This window comes from Anolis carolinensis, unplaced genomic scaffold (assembly GCF_035594765.1).
Source record: "Anolis carolinensis isolate JA03-04 unplaced genomic scaffold, rAnoCar3.1.pri scaffold_7, whole genome shotgun sequence".
In the NCBI taxonomy this organism is placed as follows: Eukaryota; Metazoa; Chordata; class Lepidosauria; order Squamata; family Dactyloidae; genus Anolis; species Anolis carolinensis.
In genome coordinates, this window is record NW_026943818.1 from 22,317,843 (window position 1) to 22,340,552 (window position 22,710).

Genomic DNA, 22,710 nt, shown 5'->3' on the forward strand with positions numbered 1-22,710 from the left:
CTGTACATACAATATATTCTATTATTAGTATAGCACAATATTAGCATTGTATATTACTACTGTATATTGTACTAGACCATCATACCGTAATATTGTTAGAAATATTAGATGTAATATAAAGTATATACAGTAGAGTCTCACTTATCCAACACTCGCTTATCCAAGCTTCTGCATTATCCAAGCCATTTTTGTAGTCAATGTTTTCAATATATCGTGATACAGTAGAGTCTCACTTATCCAAGCCTCGCTTATCCAAGCTTCTGGATTATCCAAGCCATTTTTGTAATCAATGTTTTCAATATATCGTGATATTTTGGTGCTAAATACGTAAATACAGTGATTACTATGTAGCATTACTGCCTATTGAACTACTTTTTCTGTCAAAATTTGTTGTAAAACATGATGTTTTGGCGCTTAATTTGTAAAATCATAACCTAATTTGATGTTCAATAGGCTTCTCCTTAATCCCTCCTTATTATCCAAGATATTCGCTTATCCAACGTTCTGCCGGCCCGTTTATGTTGGATAAGTGAGACTCTACTGTAATTAATATTATATTTTATTCTTAATCTTATATTGTTACCTTCCCGCCATTACCTTCCAGTGGGAAGGTAATGGCGCTCCATGCAGTCATGCCTATGGCCACATGACCTTGGAGGTGTCTACGGACAACGCCGGCTCTTCAGTTTAGAAATGGAGTTGAGCACCAACTCCCAGAGTCGGACACGACTGGACTTAATGTCAGGGGAAACCTTTACCTTTATTGTTGATATTGTCATTATTATTATTATCTCAATGAAATAATAACAGCATTTTTAATACTACTGCTGCTATTATTATGCAAAGTGTCCTAAAAGTCTCCACACATAGACAACATTAACAAACTCATTAGATTGTATATGTTTTAATAATTACTTACACACAGTACTTGAATAATAATAATAATGATAATAATAATATAGTATTCTACAGCTTTGTGGTAGATTTCAAAATGTCTTGCTTTTCAACTTAAAAAGTAAGAAACACAATTTGTTTCTCAGTGTTTCTGGCCTTGTTGACTGGGACCTGTCTTCCATATATAAAAACGTTGCATAGTTGTCTTCATCTTTGATTTGACTCAGAGATAAGCAAATTATTTGTTTTTTCCTTCTCATTATTGTGGAGTAGTATAATATGGTGAAAATGTTTTTGTCGAGGCTTATTCTTAGGCTTTTGGTGATGCTTTCCCTCGGGAAATGTAATCAGACTGAAATCCATACTGTAACATGGTAACTGCTGTCTATATGATTTGTCTCAGCAATGATTCCAGAATAATTTTATTTTTGTCTTTGCAGAGTATTGCTGAAGTGTTCCGATGTTTCATTTGTATGGAAAAGTTGCGCGATGCGCGCCTGTGTCCACACTGCTCCAAGCTGTGTTGTTTCAGTTGCATTCGGGTAAGCAGAACTCTGGAGTTTTGGGATGGACTTGCATATTATGTGTGGGATTTCTGTGCTCAATAGACACTTGCTGACTATTATATTTCTCTGTTAGGGAGCTTCTAACAAGCTTTTAAAGGGCTCCAGAGTTCCCATGAGTTTAAAAAACTACATTTTTAATAAGTGTTGAAAGTCACATGTCTTTTGGAGCTGACAGTATTTCTCATTTGAATATTTTCTTTTGAATAATATCAGGTTGGGTCTGAACTTAGCTATACATTGAAGAGACACTTTGAAATCAGAGGGACAAGGATGTCTATAGGGTCTTCTCTAAGTATATTTAAATCTAGAGCCATTCCACTGTGCCTTGCGGTTGTGAATTATTTTTAAGAAATGGGTCCAGTTATGGAGTTACCTGTGATAATCTTTATTTTCTAATATTTTTGAAATTCTACACTGTGTTATACCATAATTATTTTTTTTGTTGACAGCGCTGGCTGACAGAACAAAGAGCTCAGTGCCCACATTGTCGGTAAGTTGTGTCTTTTTATTGTTTGTTTCTTTTTTGTTACTGTGCAAAAATGTTACATTTAAAAGCCATGAAATCAAAGAAGAAGCCATCAGGGTACTAAACTGAAAATACACAAGTGAGAACCTGTTTATTTAGAAGGGTCTAAAAAAAGATGCCAAGCTTTTTAGATACATGTCTGTATGAAAGAGATGTCCATTTGCTGTACGCTCACATTTTGAAAAGGTATGAACATCCTCTGCTTGCTGAGCAAGAGAAAGTGGGCATTTGTCCTATACAGTGTTGTGGCAAAAGTATTTTAGTTAATGAAAGGAATTAATTTCCAATAGATGGCTAAATACTTCAAGAGTATATGTATATCTGCACAATTTGATAACAGCTGTAACAAAGCCACTGATTTCACTGATCAACAGGGCATAACAGTATAATCATCATCATCATCATCTTTATTTATATTCCGCTCTATCTCCCTGAGGGGACTCAGAGTGGATTACAGAATACATATATGGCAAACATTCAGTGCTGTTACACAATTAACAACAAAGACAGACAGTACATGGACAGAGGCAAGGCATTCCTTCTTTTTCATTTTTGGCGTCTGGAGGCTGTGCTCGACTCGGCCATGGGGAGTCACTGTTCTATTTTCCATGCCAAGGGGCCTGTTGCCTTCCTGATCAAATTGCCGGCATGTTTTTCAAGGGTGCCTTCTACCTCCCCTCAAAGCGGTACCTATTTATTTACTCTACTACTAGGTTAGCAGAAGCTAGGTAGGAGCTTGAACCGCCGACCTTCCGGTCGACAAGATTTTCTGTAGCTGGCGGTTTAACTCGCTGTGTTTATAATATTACTGAAGATGGTTATGGTGCTAGAAGTTAGTAGACATATTGAAACTTTTGCTAAATTAATACTGTATGTTACTGTGTACATTTTACTGTGTACATCAGGGTGTGAACTTCACTGATATGCCAGATAGAGAGTCCAGAGCTACAATCCATCGGCTGGACAAAATATGACTATCACGTAAAGCTAGATTAACGTGGATGTTGCAGCTGTGAAATATTTTATTATAGTGACACTTTAATTTGCTATCCTGCTTGAGGTGGGGGTGGGGATGACAACTGGTGGCTTCACAGATTTAGACTGTGAACAACTGCTCCTTGTCTCACAGTGATCATATCAAGGGTTGGACCACAGCTATTAGTTTTGACTATACAGTAGAGTCTCACTTATCCAACATAAACGGGCTGACAGAACATTGGATAAGCGAATATGTTGGATAATAAGGAGGCATTAAGGAAAAGCCTATTAAACATCAAATTATGTTATGATTTTACAAATTAAGCACCAAAACATGTTAGACAACAAATTTGACAGAAAAAGTAGTTCAATACGCAGTAATGCTATGTAGTAATTACTGTATTTACGAATTTAGCACCAAAATATCACGATATATTGAAAACATTGACTACAAAAATGCGTTGGATAATCCAGAACCTTGGATAAGCGAGTGTTGGATAAGTGAGACTCTACTGTATATTATTTTTAGTCCTCTGAATCATTGATTAATTATTTCCATTTCATTGATCTATTCAATACCTCAATAATTAGGGTAGGCAACAAAACCAATACACATGTCTTCATTTGATATCTTTACACCAGTTTCCCATTTTCCCTTCCTATTTATTATTTATTTATTTACAGTATTTATATTCCGCCCTTCTCACCCTGAAGGGGACTCAGGGCGGCTCACATTGTACACATATAAGGCAAACATTCAATGCCATATAACATAGAACAGAGACAGAGACAGACACAGAGGCAATTTAAACCTTCTCCAGCTTCCAGCGGGTATGCTTGATTCCGGCCACAGGGGGAGCAGCTGCTTCATCATCCACTGCGATGGCAACTTCCTCATTCCAATGGTGGCTGGATTATTTTTATGGTGTTGTAAATTAGCCTCCCCACATATAAGTGGTACCTAAATTTCCTACTTGATAGATGCAACTATCTTTTGGGTTGCAGGGGCTATATTTTATTTTTAATTGTCAGGTGCTCACCCCGACACGGGCTGGCCTCGAACTCATGATCTCTTGGTCAGAGTGATTTATTGCAGCTGGCTGCTAACCAGCCTGCGCTACAGCCCGGCCCCTACACTTTAAAGATGTGAATGGATAGTAATACATTGAAATAAAGTCTTGTTTTCCTTTTAAACAAATCCTCCAGTCCTCACTTTGGAAATTGTTTCTTGCAGAGCTCCGCTCCAGCTGCGAGAACTTGTCAACTGTCGCTGGGCTGAAGAGGTGACCCAGCAGCTTGACACACTCCAGCTGTGCAACTTGAACAAGCATGAGGAAAACGAAAAAGACAAGTATGTCGGAGTCAAGGGTCTTATGAATTGAGAGTGTTCAAGTGCCTCGTTTAAAGGATTGACCCGATTTAGGAAGCCAATGTTTGGATGTTCAAAAGGCTGGATTAAACTGATAAGTCAAACAAGGTGTCAGAGTGTGGACCCCTTTGATAGTTTGAGACTTGGAGAGCAGTTTGGGCCAGTGCTGGGGCTTTTGAGTGGCCTTGTTAACTAACGCTCTGATAGCTGAGATCCTCTAATTTTATCCCAAAGAGACCCAAGACAATCCCTGTTTCTCCTTCATGCTAGACTTTAAGATGGAACGAGGCTTGGTGCTTTTCTTTATGGTCCTAGCCCACTTTGGGCATGTTCAGGAAGACCAGTCCAGGTCCCTAATGGCGAGCCTCTGCTTCTCTCTCCAATTGAGAATTGGAAACAGGAGCAGGGATTTCCCTGACGATCATTTTGTGCTTTTAAGGCTCTGTCAAGAGGTGACAGTAACTTACGGAGAAATAGAAGAATGCTAGGTAATGGTCTTTAACGCTTCCAGTTGTACATAGAATTGAGTTTTTTGGCCAGGACATCCTGATGTTCGTTTCACCGCCTGGGAACATTATAGCATGTTGGTAGTCTATCTTTTTGTGCATTCATTTGTTCACAAATGGCAAGGCCTGACATTTTAATCTCTCTTTTTGAGTTGATTCAAGCATGAAGAACGGGCACACACGTGGTTATGTTAGCTTTCCCGTTTTATTCCCTCAGAATTTTAGCAGTTTGTTCTTTTTTTTTTTTTTTGCACAAGATTCTATGAGGGCGGAGAGTAAAAGAATAATAACATGAGAACCATAAGGCAAATAGATTTAGAGATTCAGAGACCTTTGGCTATTGTAAGAATGCCAAGTTAGTGCCATCTCCCACTGTTTTAGTAAAGTGGGAGCTTACTATAATTTTTATATATGCGTTTTATTGTAAGCCGCCCTGAGTCCCCTGTTGGGTGAGAAGGGCGGGATATAAATATTGTAATAAAATAAATAAATAAATACTATCATGAATAAACAATAGTTTATGTTGTTAAGCCCAGGAAAGGACAGCCTCTCCATTTTTATCCTTCTGAGCATAGCCCCATACGTGCCTATGGCTGTTACTACCACCCTTTGGTGTCTATAAAGGTTCTCGGGAGGGGAAAACCAAAACTTCATTTGGGGGCTTGTACATAGAGCTAATTGTAATGTTACTAAGCTCTACTGTTAGAATCTCTATATTGTTTTCTTCATTGTTATGGGCACTGCTAATTCGAAGGCCTGGTTTTACAAAGACGGCACTTTCATACTGCGCATGTGGTCTTTCCGTCACTAAGATCATTCTTGGGATTTTGGGTGTTTGTGTTGTTTATCCCTGTGTATTTCTTGGACACACAGCACGTCACATTTCTTATCTCAACACAGTTGATAAAGCAACTGTTGTTTGGCAGCTGACAAGCCTTCACTATGTTAATTGCGATTATTGTCATGGTCGGTCCTGACAAGGTCAGTTTGTTTGTTTGTTTGGTTGGTTGCATACTGCAAGTTGCTTCTGGTGTGAGAGAATCAGTCGTCTACAAAGACATTGCCCAGGAAATGCCTGGATGCATCTTTCATGTCCTCCACTTCTAAGATAGCATGTCAGAAGTAGCGAGTAAGAGATGAGAGACTCATTAGTTTGAACACGTCTATATTACAAATCCTTTTCTTTTTTTTAAGGTGTGAAAATCATCATGAAAAACTGAGTGTATTTTGTTGGACATGTAAGAAATGTATCTGCCACCAGTGTGCCCTTTGGGGAGGAATGGTGAGTATTGGCTTTGAGGGAAGAAGTGCTACCTGCTTAGTACTTGCTTGGAAATAGACTTAGTGTTATGGAAGAAACTCTGTACTTTTGTATTGTTGAAAGCTTATAATAATACAATAATATATAATAATTATAACATATTGTATATACATACAATATTCATAATATTATATTGTAATATGATATGATACTAATAATACAATATAATATTAATTATATATTATATTTTACATGTAATATTACTAATAATATTACAATATATTGATATAGTACAATATGGTAATTTATTGCCAGTATTGTACTATGCTAATAATATAATATTGTATGGAAATTTAATTTGTAAGCTGCTCTGGGTGAGAAGGGCGGCATATAAATGTAACAAATAAATAAATAGCAGTGGTTCTCAACCTGTGAGTCCCCAGATGCTTTTGCCTTCAACTCTTAGATATCCTCATAGTTGGTAAACTGGCTGAGATTTCTGGAAGTTGTACACCAAAACATCTGGGGGTTGAGAACCACTGGTTTATAGATATAGCCATTGTTCTGGGCATATGTTTTGCTCTTTCACAGCTTACCTGCATTTCAACTGTGGGTATCTTTTATTTTAATAGTGTTTTATCTCTTTGTTTTAACAATATTGTACCCTGCCCGAGCTGCAAGGAAAGACGGGTAATAAGTGTATTATTATTATTACATAATCATAGCTATATGAAAATATTGCTTATGTTACCTTGATAGGATCAACATAAATCCTTCTTTTAGTGTTGCATTATTTTATAAAGGTTTATATATAGTTTTATTTTGTTATAATGTTTTAATTTCATGGTTCTGTGTTTTAATTTATATTGTTGTTGGGCTTGTCCCCATGTAAGCTGCCCCAAGTCCCTTCGGGGAGATGGAGGTGGGATACAAAAATAAAATTATTATTATTAATAATAATAATATTAGGTTCTCTTCTAAATACATTAATCTAAAATTCCTATCACACTCAAGCCTGCCACAAAGCCAGCGGCAAATACTGTATATACTCGAGTATAAGCCAACCCGAATATAAGCCGAGGCACCTAATTTTACCACAAAAATCTGGGAAAACATTGACTCAGGTATAAGCCGAGAGTGGTAAATTTCAGAAATAAAAATAGATACCAATAAAATGACATTAATTGAGGCATCAGTAGGTTAAATGTTTTTGAATATTTACATAAAGCTCAAATTTAAGATAAGACTGTTCAACTTATCATTATTCTCATCTTCAATGTAAATGTGCTTATGTATCCTTTTAATAATAATAATAGAGTAAAATAATACATGTAATAATAATAATAAATACAGGAAAATAATACATGTAATAATAAATAGAGTAAAATAATACATGTAAAATAATAAGATCAGAGTGAAATAATAAATGTATTAATAATAATAAAAATAGAGTAAAATAAATGTAATAGTAGCAACAATAATAGAGAAAAATAATAAATGTAATAATACCAATAATAATAGAGAAAAATAATAAATGTACCATATATTCTCGAGTATAAGCTGACCCAAATATAAGCCAACCAGGACCCTCACCCGAGTATAAGCCAAGGGGGGCTTTTTCAGTCTTAAAAAAAGGGCTGATAAAGTATATACAGTAAATGCAATACTGTACATTGGGAATGCAGAACTATATTGCCCTATTATAAAATCTTAGAAGATGAAAAAGGTTACAAAGACTGAAAAAAAAACCCACTGGCTTTGCTTGCCCTGAAAACAATAGCGGAGAGGGTACATCAATCCAGAAGGCCTTCTCCTTCTCCTTCTCCTTCTCCATCAATCCAGAAGGCCTTCACTGGATCTTGGCAGGGTCTTCCAGAACATTCTGTTTCATCTGCTTTGATGAAACAGTGTAAGGCTTTCATCTTATGAAAGCATTTACCCTTAATGGATGAAACTCATGCTTGAAAAGGAAGGAGGTTTCTTTTAAGCCAGCAAAACCTTGCATTAAGCTTTGTGTAAGAAGTGTGCCTGGAGTACCTAATTTAGCTTTTTCTTCCGCAATGGAAATCTGAAGCATCTGCAATGGCTCTTCAGCTAGTTGAAAAGCTGCACGATGAATGCCAAACCCTTGCTTGTGATTTCTGAATAGATTTCTGCAGAAAGTCACATTCAGGGTTGGGTCAAGGGGGAGACAAGGGCCTTTGTTCAGGTGATATTCCTGAGAGATGTGGAAGTAACTTGTTTCGACCCGATGGAAGTGAAACTGAAATGAGTGCGTCTGTATCTTTCCAACAGCATGGAGGACATACGTTTAAGCCGTTAGCCGAAATATATGAGCAGCATGTCACAAAGGTGAACGAAGAAGTTGCAAAGCTGCGCCGAAGGCTCATGGAATTGATCAGTTTGGTGCAGGAAGTGGTAAGGGCAATACTTCGTTTTAGACCAGCACGTAATGCCAATCCTTTCCTGATGCTGAAAATACAGTATGACTTGAAACCCATGCCTTATTATTCTTATCATGACCATGTTCTGCTTCATAACTCCTTCTGAAAGAGCTGCACATTGTAGATATAGTAGAAATGGCATTGAATTTTGCCAGACTGAACCGTCCTGAGTCCCTTCGGGTGAGAAGGGCGGGATAGAAATGATGGAAATAAATAAATGGGTATGTTGGAGTTGCTGTGAATTTTCTGGCCTATATGGCCATGTTCTAGAAGCATTCTCCCCTGACGTTTTGCCCACATCTATTGCAGGCATCCTCAGAGCTTGTGAGATTTGTTGGAATCTAGGCCAGTGGGGTTTATATATCTGTGGAATAATGTCCAGGGTGGGAGAAAGAACTCTTGTCTGTTTGAGGCAAGTGTGAATGTTAGCCAGTTGGCCAGCTTGATTAGCATTGAATGGCCTTTCAGCTTCAAAGCCTGGCTGCTTCCTGCCTGGGGGAATCCATCACTCCAGGTTAATCCCGAAAAGCTCCACAAATACTTAAAGGTTTGTTTTGTTGGGCAAGTTTGCTCTGGATGCATCATGGGTGAGGTTGTGTGTGCTCTCTGGCTGCAGGATAAACTACAAATCCCACCCTCTATATGTAGCAACTGATGTCTTGGTTTTAAATTTTATTATGTTATGTTGGTTTATAATTATGTTGTTTATATTATGTTTTAAATTGTATGTTAATTTATGTTGTTGGTTGTTTTTCTCATGTAAGCCACCCCGAGTCACTTCGGGGCGATGGAGGTGGGGTATAAAAATAAAGTTATTATTAGTACAGTAGAGTCTCACTTATCCAACATAAACAGGCTGGCAGAATGTTGGATAAGCGAATATGTTGGATAATAAGGAGGGATCAAGGAAAAGCCTATTAAACATCTAATTAGGTTATGATTTTACAAATTAAGCACCAAAACATCATGTTATACAACAAATTTGACAGAAAAAGTAGTTCAATACGCAGTAATGCTATGTAATAATTACTGTATTTACGAATTTAGCACCAAAATATCATGATGTATTGAAAACATTGACTACAAAAATGCGTTGGATAATCCAGAACGTTGGATAAGCGAGTGTTGGATAAGTGAGACTCTACTGTACTGTTGTTGTTGTTGTTGTTGGGAGGTGTTAGCTGGCCCTGATGATTTCCTGTGTGGAATTCCTGTTTTCTGAGTGTTGTTCTTTATTTACTGTCCTGATTTTATAGGGTTTTTTTTATATTAGTAGGTAGATTTTGTTCATTTTCATAGTTTCCTCCTTTCTGTTGAAATTGTCCACATGCTTGTGGATTTCAGTGGCTTCTCTGTGAAGTCTGACATGGTGGTTGTTAGTGTGGTCCAGTATTTCTGTGTTCTCCAATAATACGCTGTGTCCAGGTTGGTTCATCAAGTGCTCTGCTATGGCTGACTCCTCTGGTTAAATTAGTCTGCAGTGCCTTTCATGTTCTGGGCAATGCTGTGTTTGGTGGTCCAGACAGAAAAAAAACAGGGCCAGCCAACACCTCCCAACAAAGGATTCCCCCAGGCAGGAGTTCTTTCTCCCACCCTGGTCATTCCACAAATATAGCAACCCCACTTGCCTAGTTCCCAACAGACCTCACAACCTCTGAGGATGCCTGCCATAGATGTGGGTGAACGTCACGAGGGAATGCTTCTGGAACATGGCCATATAGCCTCGAAAACCCACAGCAGCCCAGTGATTCCGGCCATAAAAACTTTTGACGACGCATTTTGGGAAATGTCTTCTGCTCTTTTATCCACCAGAGGGCACTTTTCTGGTTGGGAACACAATTTCATTTGCAGGACAAGAAATGAAATGTGCCTCCAACCCTTGTGATAGATGTGTCTAGACAACAGCTGTGTGTAATGGGTTTGTTTTCGAAGTTATCAAATGCTCCCACCTGTAAGATACTTTTTATTTTTATAGCCACTGCTTGCTGTGCGAATCGCCTCCTTCAAAGGTTTTAAACAGATAAGTAGGAGAATTGCCAGGCGTTACAATACTGATTCCATTTTTGTCTTTCAGGAAAGGAATGTAGAAGCCGTACGCAGTGCAAAGGACGAGCGTGTGCGGGAAATCAGGAATGCTGTAGAGATGATGATTGCTAGGCTTGATACCCAGCTGAAGAACAAACTTATAACACTAATGGGTAGGCTTACTTCCCCCCCCCCCCCCCCAAGGTTTTAGGGTCTTAATTTAAACCAGAGGTTGTCATCTTGGAATAGGTACTAAAGAAGAGAAGTTCAGTAAAAATTACTGTATATACTCCAGTATAAGCCTAGTTTTTCAGTCCTTTTTTAGGACTAAAAAACCCCCCTTGGCTCATACATGGGTGAGGATCCTGATTGGCTTATATTTGGGTCAGCTTATACTTGAGAATATATGGTACATTTATTATTTTTCTCTATTATTATTGGTATTATTACATTTATAATTTTACTCTATTATTATTACATTTATTATTGTACTCTATTATTGTTGCTACTATTACATTTATTTTACTCTATTTTTATTATTATTAATACATTTATTATTTCACTCTGATCTTATTATTACATGTATTATTCTACTCATATTTATTATTACATGTATCATTTTCCTGTATTTATTATTATTATTATTACATGTATTATTTTACTCTATTATTATTAATAGGATACATAAGCACATTTACATTGAAGAAGAGAATAATGATTTGATCAGAGTTGGACAGTCTTATCTTAAATTAGAGCTTGATGTAAATATTCAAAAACATTTAACCTATTGATGCCTCAATTAATGTAATTTTTGGTATCTATTTTTATTTCCGAAATTTCCCACCCTCGGCTTATACTTGATTCAATGATTTCCCAGTTTTTTTGTGGTAAAATTAGATGCCTCATCTTATATTTGTGTCAGCTTATATTCGAGTATATACAGTAGTCAGCAAAATATACTGAGATTATTTAGGTAAAGTAAAGGTAAAGGTTTTCCTCTGACATTAAGTCCAGTCATGACCGACTCTGGGGGTTGGTGCTCATCTCCATTTCTAAGCCAAAGAGCTGGCGTTGTCCGTAGACCAAGGTCATTGGTATGACTGCATGGAGCGCCATTGCCTTCCTGCCAAAGAAGTACCTATTGATCTACTCACATTTGCATGTTTTCGAACTGCTAGGTTGGCAGAAGCTGTGGCTAACAGTGTGTGCTCACTCCACTCTCTGGATTTGAACCTGGGACCTTTCGGTCCGCAAGTTCAGCAGCTCAGCGCTTTAACACGCTGTGCCATTGGGGCCCCCGAGATTATTTAACAACAGAATAATATTGAAACAGCCCTCTTTTCAGATTTGCATATACAGTAGAGTCTCACTTATCCAACATAAATGGGCCGGCAGAATGTTGGATAAGCGAATATGTTGGATAATAAGGAGGGATTATGGAAAAGCCTATTAAACATCAAGTTAGATTATGATTTTACAAATTAAGCACCAAAACATCATGTTAGACAACAAATTTGACAGAAAAAGTAGTTCAATATGCAGTAATGCTATGTAGTAATTACTGTATTTACGAATTTAGCACCAAAATATCACGATGCATTGAAAACATTGACTACAAAAATGTGTTGGATAATCCAGAACGTTGGATAAGTGAATGTTGGATAAGTGAGACTCTACTGTACCTTTTCGCAACAGTCTTTTCCATTTGATGTAAGATGACCTTGTACTCATCTTACATTATAGTGTATACATTACACAGTGAGTCTGTGATTCAGCATTGTATTGGGAAGGCTGTGCTCTTAACTGTCTTTGTAATGTTCTGTTGTAAAAGTTATTAGAAGAATATGATTTTTTAAAAAACAAATCAAATATAACTGAGTACAGGCAGTCCTTAGTCAGAAACATCCAACTTACAAGCAACTCACAGTTAAGAATGGGGCTGAGACAACAGGAAGTGGGAGAAATCTTCCCCTTGGAAGGAAAATCCACTCCTGGAAGAGTTATTATCATGGGGAAAAGGTGTCCCCATTGAAGCTTTAACCCATTCCTTGTTTCTACAACAAGCCCAGATTTTTCAAAATCCAATTCTCAGGGACATAAAGTGAGGTGAAATCTTCCAAACAGGGGCACAGACAGCAAAAGAAACACCACCGGGATGTTAACCCTTCCCTATGCTATCCAAAGATATGTATCCATGCATGTTTTCTCAATGTTGTAATATCCATTACTGTTGTTTGGATTGGATGATTCTTTCTTGAAGGCTCCAATTACTGGATTTTTGTTCTTTATTTGTCATTAATAGGTCAGAAGACATCACTCACTCAAGAAACGGAACTTCTGGAATCTCTTTTGCAAGAAGTGGAGCACCAGGTGCAGGCCTAGGGTCATTTGATTCCTACTGAGGATTGTTTAATTCACTCTGATCTATTGTTTCTTAATGTGGTTTCTTAGTTTGGAATGGGATTTAAATGGGTTAGCTGTAGGACAGAGATAATCTTTTGCTCTTGAATATAATGTTCATATTTGGGTAATGATATAGTTCAGGCATTTGACCTTTGCTTTTTTCATTCTAGCTTCGGTCATGCAGTAAAAGCGAACTGATATCAAAAAGCTCTGAGATCTTGATGATGTTCCAGCAGGTCCACCGGAAGCCCATGGCCTCTTTTGTCACCACCCCTGTCCCTCCAGACTTCACAAGGTACCGCTTTATTTCAACTCTTTTTGTTTGGTAGACCTGCCTTTTTTGCTTGGGGGTGGTGGTTAAGGGGATCTGAGCACAAATTATGCAGTTGTCTGAGCTGGCACAGTATCTTGCATTTAAGTATCATGTGTATGGTATATCCAGATAATAATAATAACAACAACAACAACAAAGACTCTGGCAGAAACCAGTGCAGGTGGTCCCGGTGGTGATGGGTGCCGTGCCAAAAGATCTCAGCCGGCATTTGGAAACAATAGATATTGACAAAATTACAATCTGCCAACTGCAAAAGGCCACCCTACTGGGATCTGCACGCATCATCCGAAAATACATCACACAGTCCTAGACACTTGGGAAGTGTTCGACTTGTGATTTTCTGAAACGAAATCCAGCATATCTATCTTGTTTGCTGTGTCATACAATAAAATAATAATAATAAAATATTATTATTATTTATAACTCGCTTCCATCACCCCAAGGGGACTTGGAGTGGTTCACATGTGGACCAAGCCCAATCAACAGATAAAACAATATATAATATATAATTAAAACAATAACAGTGAAATAACATTCATGAAATACATCAGTGAGCATCAGGACTAAACGGTGGGGCTATTAAGAAATTACAGGGAAGGCAGGTAGGTGCAAAAATGCAAGGCAATGAGATTCAGGAATAGCATAAAGTGCTGAGTGTTAGGGCGGTAAATAGCGTATATATTCGAATATAAGCCGACCTGAATATAAGCCTGGGCATCTAATTTTACCACAAAAAAACTGGGAAATCATTTACTCAAGCATAAACCGAGGGTGGTAAATTTCAGAAATAAAAATAGATACCAATAAAATTACATTAATTGAGGCATCAGTAGGTTAAATGTTTTTGAATATTTACATAAAGCTCAAATTTAAGATAAGACTGTCCAACTCTGATCAAATCATGATTCTCATCTTCTTGAATGTAAATGTGCTTATGTATTCTTTTAATAATAATAGAGTAAAATAATACATGTGATAATAATAATAAATAATATAGGAAAATAATACATGTAATAATAAATAGAGTCAAATAATAAATGTAATAATATCAGAGTGAAATAATAAATGTATTAATCATAATAATAAAATAGAGTAAAATAAATGTAATATTAGCAACAATAATGAGTACAATAATAAATGTAATAATAATAGAGTAAAATAATGTAATAATACCAATAATAATAGAGAAAAATAATAAATGTACCATATATTCTCGAGTATAAGCTGACCCAAATATAAGCCAATCAGGATCCTCACCCAAGTATAAGCTGATAGGGGCTTTTTTAGTCCTAAAAAAGGGCTGAAAAACTAGGCTTATACTCAAGTATATATACAGTAGTTAAGACTGGATGGTGATAAAAATGGACCTACTGTTCGAAAGCATGTTGAAACATCCAAGTCTTTGTATTTCATCGATCCCATTTAGATACCATGTTCTAGATGATATTTAGCCAGTAGGCAAGAGAGGTTCCACTCCCCATAATATACATAACATATAAGGATTTTCACTTGTCCTAGTGGCAAGCTTGTCTGCATGAGACAGACTCCAGGATTGCATTCCTTAAATGTGTCAAACCTTATCATAAACATTATGTTCAGCATATAAACCTGGGATGTTACATTGCCTGGAAGATCGGAAGTCCTTTCAGATGCCATTTTGGGATTATATGTATTTTATTTTATTTCGTTTTATTATAATTGTTTGGGCTTGGCCCCATGTTAGCCGCCCTGAGTTTCTTCGGGAAGATGGAGGCGGAATACAAAAATAAAGTTGTTGCTGTTAATATGATTATGATTATTATTATATGTATGAGGAAGTTTCCCAACATGGGCCTGAATTGATCCTCACAGCCTGCTTCTTCCTCAGCACCTGTTAAAAAAAGCAAAGCAAACTGAAATAAACTGTGGCTTTCTTTTTTTGTAGTCCTCGATGTTGACAGGCAGAATATGGCACAATTTGCTCAGTTTGACGGCAAAATCTAGGGCTGTAGTCACTGCAACAAAGACTGGCAGCTGGCCAAGTTGTTCCCATCCCTTTTTAAAATGTGACAAGTGAACTTTGAAAGGACGGTGCGATTTCTTAGGAGGCTTTTAGGGTGTTGCTTGTTATAAGTAAATGAGTCCTGCACACCTTTGCATCATTTGCTTTTTCTTTCTGCAGTGAGTTAGTCCCCGCCTATGATTCAACTACCTTTGTACTGGAGAATTTCAGGTAGGAATATGATTGGTTTTAACTTAAGAGCTTAATATGAGGCTTTTCCCTGGAACCTGTTGTCATTGCTGAGGGTTCACTCCCAAAACACATGTACTGTTTAGAAACTGAATGGAATTTACCTGTACAACATATGGATTCTTCAGAAGTATGGGTTTATGTAATCAGCTCATATTCTCAGCAAAAATGAGCAAGTTAGACTCAGTGTTTAATTTGACTGTAAACAAAAGTATTTCTGAGTAATTTTAATGTAAATGGAGGGTGGAAGCTCTTAACACGCATTAAAAAAGCACCTTGAATGGCAAATCTTTTTTCGTAGTTATATAAGATTGAAAAAGGAATGCTAAGGAATGCTTGCGCCTTGGAAACAAACAAGCTTAAGAATTTGTTTTAATCTCTGTACTGAACATTTTCTCTGAAATGTCTCAATAGCACTTTACGCCAGCGGGCAGATCCCGTGTACAGTCCGCCTCTTCAGGTTTCCGGGCTTTGCTGGAGGTTAAAAGTTTATCCGGTGAGTTTGGCAAGTGGCATTAACAAATGGCTATTGAAATTTAGGCGCATTGTGATGCATTTGTGCTGCGTGGTTTTCCTGCTTCCAGATTTGGCGTATGGATTATTATACATGTTGGGAGTTCAACCCCACACTACCCAAGTCTGCAGTCCTCAGTGAGAAGTACTTACCGTATATACTCGAGTATAAGCCGACCCGAACATAAGCTGAGGCACCTAATTTTGCCACAAGAAAACTGGGAAAACATTGACTCAAGTATAAGCCGCGAGCAGTAAATTTCAGAATAAAAATAGATACCAATAAAATTACATTAATGGAGGCATCGGTAGGTTAAATGTTTTTGAATACAGTAGAGTCTCACTTATCCAACACTCGCTTATCCAACGTTCTGGATTATCCAACACATTTTTGGAAGATGGGGGATGGTGGTGGGGGAAGAGAAGGGATCTATGTTAATTGCTGTAATAGCATGTTTTATGCATATGTCTTTGTTTGATGTTTTTATAGTTTTAATGGATTTAATCTACAGTTGTATGTATTTTATTTAGATATGTTATATATTTTTATATATTTGTAAGGCATTGAATTTTGCCATTTATTATGTTGTAAACCGCTTTGAGTCCCCCCAGGAGTGAGAAAAGCGGTATAGAAATGCAGTTAATAATAATACAGTAGAGTCTCACTTATCCAAGCTAAATGGGCTGGCAGAAGCTTGGATAAGCGAATATCTTGGATAATAAGGAGAAATTAAGGAAAAGCCTATTAAACATCAAATTAGGTTATGATTTTACAAATTAAGCGCCAAAACATCATGTTATATAACAAAATTGAAAGAAAAAGTAGTTCAATATGCAGTAATGCTATGTTGTAATTACTGTATTTACGAATTTAGCACCAAAATATCACGATATATTGAAAACATTGATTACAAAAATGGCTTGGATTATCCAGAAGCTTGGATAAGTGAGGCTTGGATAAGTGAGACTCTCCTGTAATAATAATAATTTTTGTAGACAATGTTTTCAATACATCATGATATTTTGGTACTAAATTCGTAAATACAGTAATTACTACATAGCATTATCATGAATTGAACTACCTTTTCTGTCAAATTTGTTGTCTAACATGATGTTTTGGTGCTTAATTTGTAAAATCATAATCTAATTTGATGTTTAATAGGCTTTTCCGTAATCCCTCCTTATTATCCAACATATTCGCTTATCCAATGTTCTGCCGGCCCGATTATGTTGGATAAGTGACACTCTACTGTATTTACACAAAACTCTAATTTAAGATAAGACTGTCCAGCTCTGATTAAATCATTATTCTCATCTTCTTCAATGTAAATGTGCTTATGTATCCTTTTAATAATAATAGAGTAAAATAATACATGTAAAAATAATAATAATAAATACAGGAAAATAATACATGTAATAATAGGTAAAGGTTTTCCCCTGGCGTTAAGTCCAGTCATGTCTGACTCTGGGGGTTGGTGCTCATCTCCATTTCTAAGCCGAAGAGCCGGCGTTGTCCGTAGACACCTCCAAGGTCATGTGGCCGGCATGACTGCATGGAACGCCGTTACATGTAATAATAAATAGAGTAAAATAATAAATGCAATAATAATAATAATATCAGAGTGAAATAATAAATGTATTAATAATATTAAAAATAGAGTAAAATAAATGTAATAGTAGCAACAATAATAGAGAAAAATAATAAATTTAATAATACCAATAATAATAGAGAAAAATAATAAATGTACCATATATTCTTGAGTATAAGCTGACCCAAATATAAGCCAACCAGGACCCTCACCCAAGTATAAGCTGAAGGGGGCTTTTTCCGTCTTAAAAAAGGGCTGAAAAAGTAGGCTTATACTCGAGTATATACAGTAGTTAGCTTAGAATAGGCTAAGGCGAATCCCTTCCCCACTATCTCCTGAATAACAGTTGAAATATATCTATAGATAGTATGTTTTATTAATGTATCAAAACATTTGACAAACACATTTAGTTGGAATGTATCTATTTCTTCTCTCTATTTGCTCTCATTCTGATTGTTTATGTAGAATGGATACTTTGCAGATGCATGTCTTTTATCGTTGACTTTCTATTTTTACATCTTGGTGTGTGCTGTGTGTATTGAGATCTCTCTCTCCTTGTGTGTCAGGAGAGATATGTGCTTGGTGATTTTTCCATCTCTTTTGCACCCTAGAAGAGATGGAGATAGTTAGAGTAGCTCAGACCCAGTTTACTATTAATTTATTTTATTTATTTATTTCAATTATTTAAACCCCGCCCTTCTCACCCGAGGGGACTCAGGGCGGCTTACAAGTGGCAATTGATGCCGTTACACTGTTATACAATGAACTAAAACGTTAAAACAGTTATAAAATACAATAATACAAAGTTTAAAACAATGCAAAGTGCTTATGCCATTCATCCACCAGACCTTATACAAGAGCCGTAATTCAGACCGCGTCGAAGCCAACACATGCTTGAGAAATGTAGTTGTTATTTTTGTAAATAAACTTTTTGTGATTTTAAAAACAGAACTCTGGATCTTTGCCTCCTAAGCTCTAAATTCTTGACAGCCACGTGGCACTTCACACTCTGCTTGCTGTGAGCTGAATGCTCAACTATAAGTATCCTGTTTTTGCATATTTTGGATGCTCTGCTGTTTTTGGATAGTTTTTCCTAACACACCTGAGAAAATCCTAACAATACAAACTAAGGGCTTTGGTGTTCCCTGTAGCTTACATTATTTGCCAATGTACAGATTTATTTTTCTAGCCAAACTAATTCTGCAGTCTCAGCTGATCGTGAAATGCAAAAATATCACAGCACCTCTGCTTTGTTGGATGTTCAGTCCCTGAGAGAGTTATGATATGCATTGAAAGGGCTTATTATGGGTTGAATAATTTGACTAGCATTTGGTGTCGTGGGGGATAATGTGGCACAAGGGATTGCAGATTTCAGAGTACTTCTAGTTTTTGATATATTTGAAATAAAAACAGAATAGTGGCATACCAAATGGATGATGGTGTGTGTAGGAGTGTGATGAGCAAGAGAGCACTTCTCCTTAGGTGTATATTGGGTAAAATTCCACTTCATCCATGTTTGTCAACAAAGGGAGCTGTAATGTGAACTTAGAAAGCTCTTTTGATATATATACATTGTCTGAAACACTGACTTCCGTTTTACCCTTCTTTTAACATCTAAGGATGGAAACGGAGTCGTGAGAGGATACTACTTATCTGTCTTCCTTGAGCTTTCCGCTGGGCTGCCGGAAACATCCAAGTAAGGACTGTTGCCAGCTGTCTCCCTTTGCTTTCCTTATGGGTTGAATTGAGATTGCATTCAAATTCAGGGTCTTGAAATATGAGAGTGTGGGTCAAAGGTGCCCTTACTGATAGAGCCACTGATGTTTTGGATTTTGCATCGGGGTAACAATCCTTTCATCCTTCAGATGTTTTGGGTCACAACATCCATAGCCATTTACTATTGGCCAAGCTGGCTGAGGTCTGTGTGAATAGGAACCATTAAAAAAACCTTTAATGCTCATGGAAACGGAGAGACGACGTCCATGGGTGGGTTTATTATCCCCTCCAGTAATCTTGAATTTACTCTCACAATGTTCTTTCCAGAGTCTTTTTTAAATGGGTTACTATTTTGGACAGTGCACACTGTCCACCTATTCAATACAATACAACTCGTTATTGATTAGTCAATTTTGACCATATCAAAACATGTGAAACATACAAAACGTACACACTTACCCATACATACAGTAAAACCATGTATAGATACAAAGCATCCCGGCCTACTAGCCTACCAACCCACTCCTAGGTAGTTGTGCAAATACAGAATAAAAAGATTAAAATTAAAATTAATTATTCCCTTAAGGTAAGGTTTAAGCGGGGGCAAGGGTACGTAAAACGAGTGGCTTGTCCATAGTAAATTTTAAATTTGGATTTTGTTATTGGCATTAATATCACAGCTGTCCGCTTCCATCTTCTTGGGGATGGCCAGCGCTTTTTGCGTAAAAAGGGTCAGTTTTAAAATAGAGTTTTTATCTGAACCCTGTCCACCTATTCAGTTCTGTGGTTAGGCCTTCTTACTAACACCTCCCAACAAAGGATTCCCCCAGGCAGGAAGCAGCCAGGCTTTGAAGCTACAAGGCCATACAATGCTAATTGAGGTGGCTCATTGCAACATTCACACTTGCCTCAAACGGACAGACGGAAGTTTTTTCTTTTACCCTGAACCTTCCATAGATATCTAAACCCCACTTGCCTAGTTTCCTACAGACCTCACAACCTCTGAGGATGCCTGCCATAGATGTGGGCAAAACGTCAGAAGAGAATGCTTCTGGAACATGGCCAGACAGCCTGGAAAATGCACAGCAACCCAGTGATTCTGGCCATGAAAGCCTTCAAGTAGTTCAATACGCAGTAATGTTATGTTTTAATAACAGTAGAGTCTCACTTATCCAAGACTCATTTATCCAAGGTTCTGGATTATCCAAGGCATTTTCGTAGTCAATGTTTCCAATATATCATGATATTCTGGTGCTAAATTCGTAAATACAGTATAGTAGAGTCTCACTTATCCAACATAAACGGGCCGGCAGAACGTTGGATAAGCGGATATGTTGGATAATAAGGAGGGATTAAGGAAAAGCCTATTAAACATCAAATTAGGTTATGATTTTACAAATTAAGCACCAAAACATCATGTTAGACAACAAATTTGACAGACAAAGTAGTTTAATACAAAATAATGCTAAGTAGTAATTACTGTATTTACGAATTTAGCACCAAAATATCACGATTTATTGAAAACATTGACTACAAAAATGCATTGGATAATCCAGAACGTTAGATAAGCGAGTCTTGGATAAGTTGACTCTACTGTTATTAAAACATAACATTACTGTGTATTGAACTACTTTTTCTGTCAAATTTGTTGTATAACATGATGTTTTGGTGCTTAATTTGTAAAATCATAACCTAATTTGATGTTTAATAGGCTTTTCCTTAATCCCTCCTTATTATCCAAGAATTCACTTATCCAAGGTTCTGCCGGCCCGTTTAGCTTGGATAAGTGAGACTCTACTGCATTATTACACACTGTTGTTTGGCTAGTATGCTGAGGAAATAATACCTGGGATAGATACAAAAGAGATTCATCCACTGTGCATATTTTTGCCACACTTTCGCAGGTTACATAGGTGTACACAATACTCTTGTTATGAAACAGTTTACACAGAGAAAGGGAGTTAGGAAACGAAGGGGGGGGGGAGATATTAACAAAAATAAAAGATGAAGAAAAGTGCATAGATTCAGCCATGCCATGCAAAACTGAACATGAAATGCTAAGGGCACGACAGATGGTAAGAAGCCTTCAGTGTTAAAGTGCTCCCAAATGGTTCAGAATCTAAAAAGACAAGGAACCCCACAAACCAAGCTCAGGAACGTATCTTGAAGACCTTTAAAAGCAGAGTATTAGCTAGAGCATGGCCATAAACACTCTTAGCAATCAACATTTGTAAAAGAATCAACTAAACTCTTATTCGATCTCAAAATCTTTGCTGAAAATATATGCAGTGGGCTTAGTTTCCAGCCAAGTGTGTGATCTGGCCATGGGTGTTATAAAGGACATTTTTGGCAGCTCTCCTTTCTCTCAGCTGGAAGATAAGCAGGGACCTCACTTGGCTGTATTAAGAGGCTCCCTTCCCTGAAAAAACTAACACATCTCTCTAGAACAAAGTCAGTACAGCACCCTGCCAAAGAAGACTGCAAAGGTCGTTGTTTAAGCCACAAATACTGCTTCCCCCCAAAAAGAGGGCATTTCAGTTATAGTCATGTAAGCTTAAGATGTCCAATGAATGAGTTAGCAGCCATAGGGTGTGCCATAACAACATGCTATGCTAATTTTACACACACATTTATATATATACACACAATAATTTATAAATATATAATATATTGTATATACAGTAGAGCCTCACTTATCCAAGACTTGCTTATCCAAGGTTCTGGATTTTTCTTTTTCTTTTTTTGGTATTTTTTTTTAATTGTAAATAGTGCTACGTAAAATTATACAAACGTTCAGAACATTTTCCATTGGTAACACATGTTTACATTCTTCCTCCTTTTTCTCCCTCCTTCCCCTCCCCTCCCCAGGAACAGTTTACAAATTTTCTATAATTATTACAATTGTTCGATCATGAGGATAATGTTGTTTAATTCCTTCTATTTGTCTTTCCCCTTTATTCTGTAAATTAAGTCTTTCCAAGGCATTTTTGTAGTCAATGTTTTCAATATATCGTGATATTTTGGTGCTAAATTTGTAAATACAGTAATTACAACATAACATTACTGCGTATTGAACTACTTTTCCTGTCAAATTTGTTGTCTAACATGATGTTTTGGTGCTTAATTTGTAAAATCATAACCTAACTTGATGTTTAATAGGCTTTTCCTTAATCCCTCCTTATTAGCCAAGATATTAGCTTATCCAAGCTTCTGCCAGCCCGTTTAGCTTTGATGAGACTCTACTGTTCTTACAATATTGATAATAATATGATAATGTAATACAATATTATACTACTAATAATATAATATAATAATATTAATTATATATGATATATTAAATGTAATATTACTAATAA

General features: G+C 36.9%; 1 protein-coding gene across 1 annotated transcript in view; it reads left to right on the top strand.

The window, feature by feature from the left end:
• Positions 1–22,710, top strand: part of trim37 (tripartite motif containing 37) — a 55,917-nt gene that overhangs the window by 2,809 nt on the left and 30,398 nt on the right. Inside the window, exons 3-13 of the mRNA XM_062958937.1 lie at positions 1,335–1,436; positions 1,910–1,950; positions 4,199–4,315; positions 6,034–6,121; positions 8,396–8,518; positions 10,619–10,742; positions 12,872–12,939; positions 13,143–13,267; positions 15,468–15,518; positions 15,951–16,032; positions 19,258–19,334. Coding sequence (XP_062815007.1) covers positions 1,335–1,436; positions 1,910–1,950; positions 4,199–4,315; positions 6,034–6,121; positions 8,396–8,518; positions 10,619–10,742; positions 12,872–12,939; positions 13,143–13,267; positions 15,468–15,518; positions 15,951–16,032; positions 19,258–19,334 — 998 coding nt within the window. The remainder of the gene's footprint in view (positions 1–1,334; positions 1,437–1,909; positions 1,951–4,198; positions 4,316–6,033; positions 6,122–8,395; positions 8,519–10,618; positions 10,743–12,871; positions 12,940–13,142; positions 13,268–15,467; positions 15,519–15,950; positions 16,033–19,257; positions 19,335–22,710) is intronic.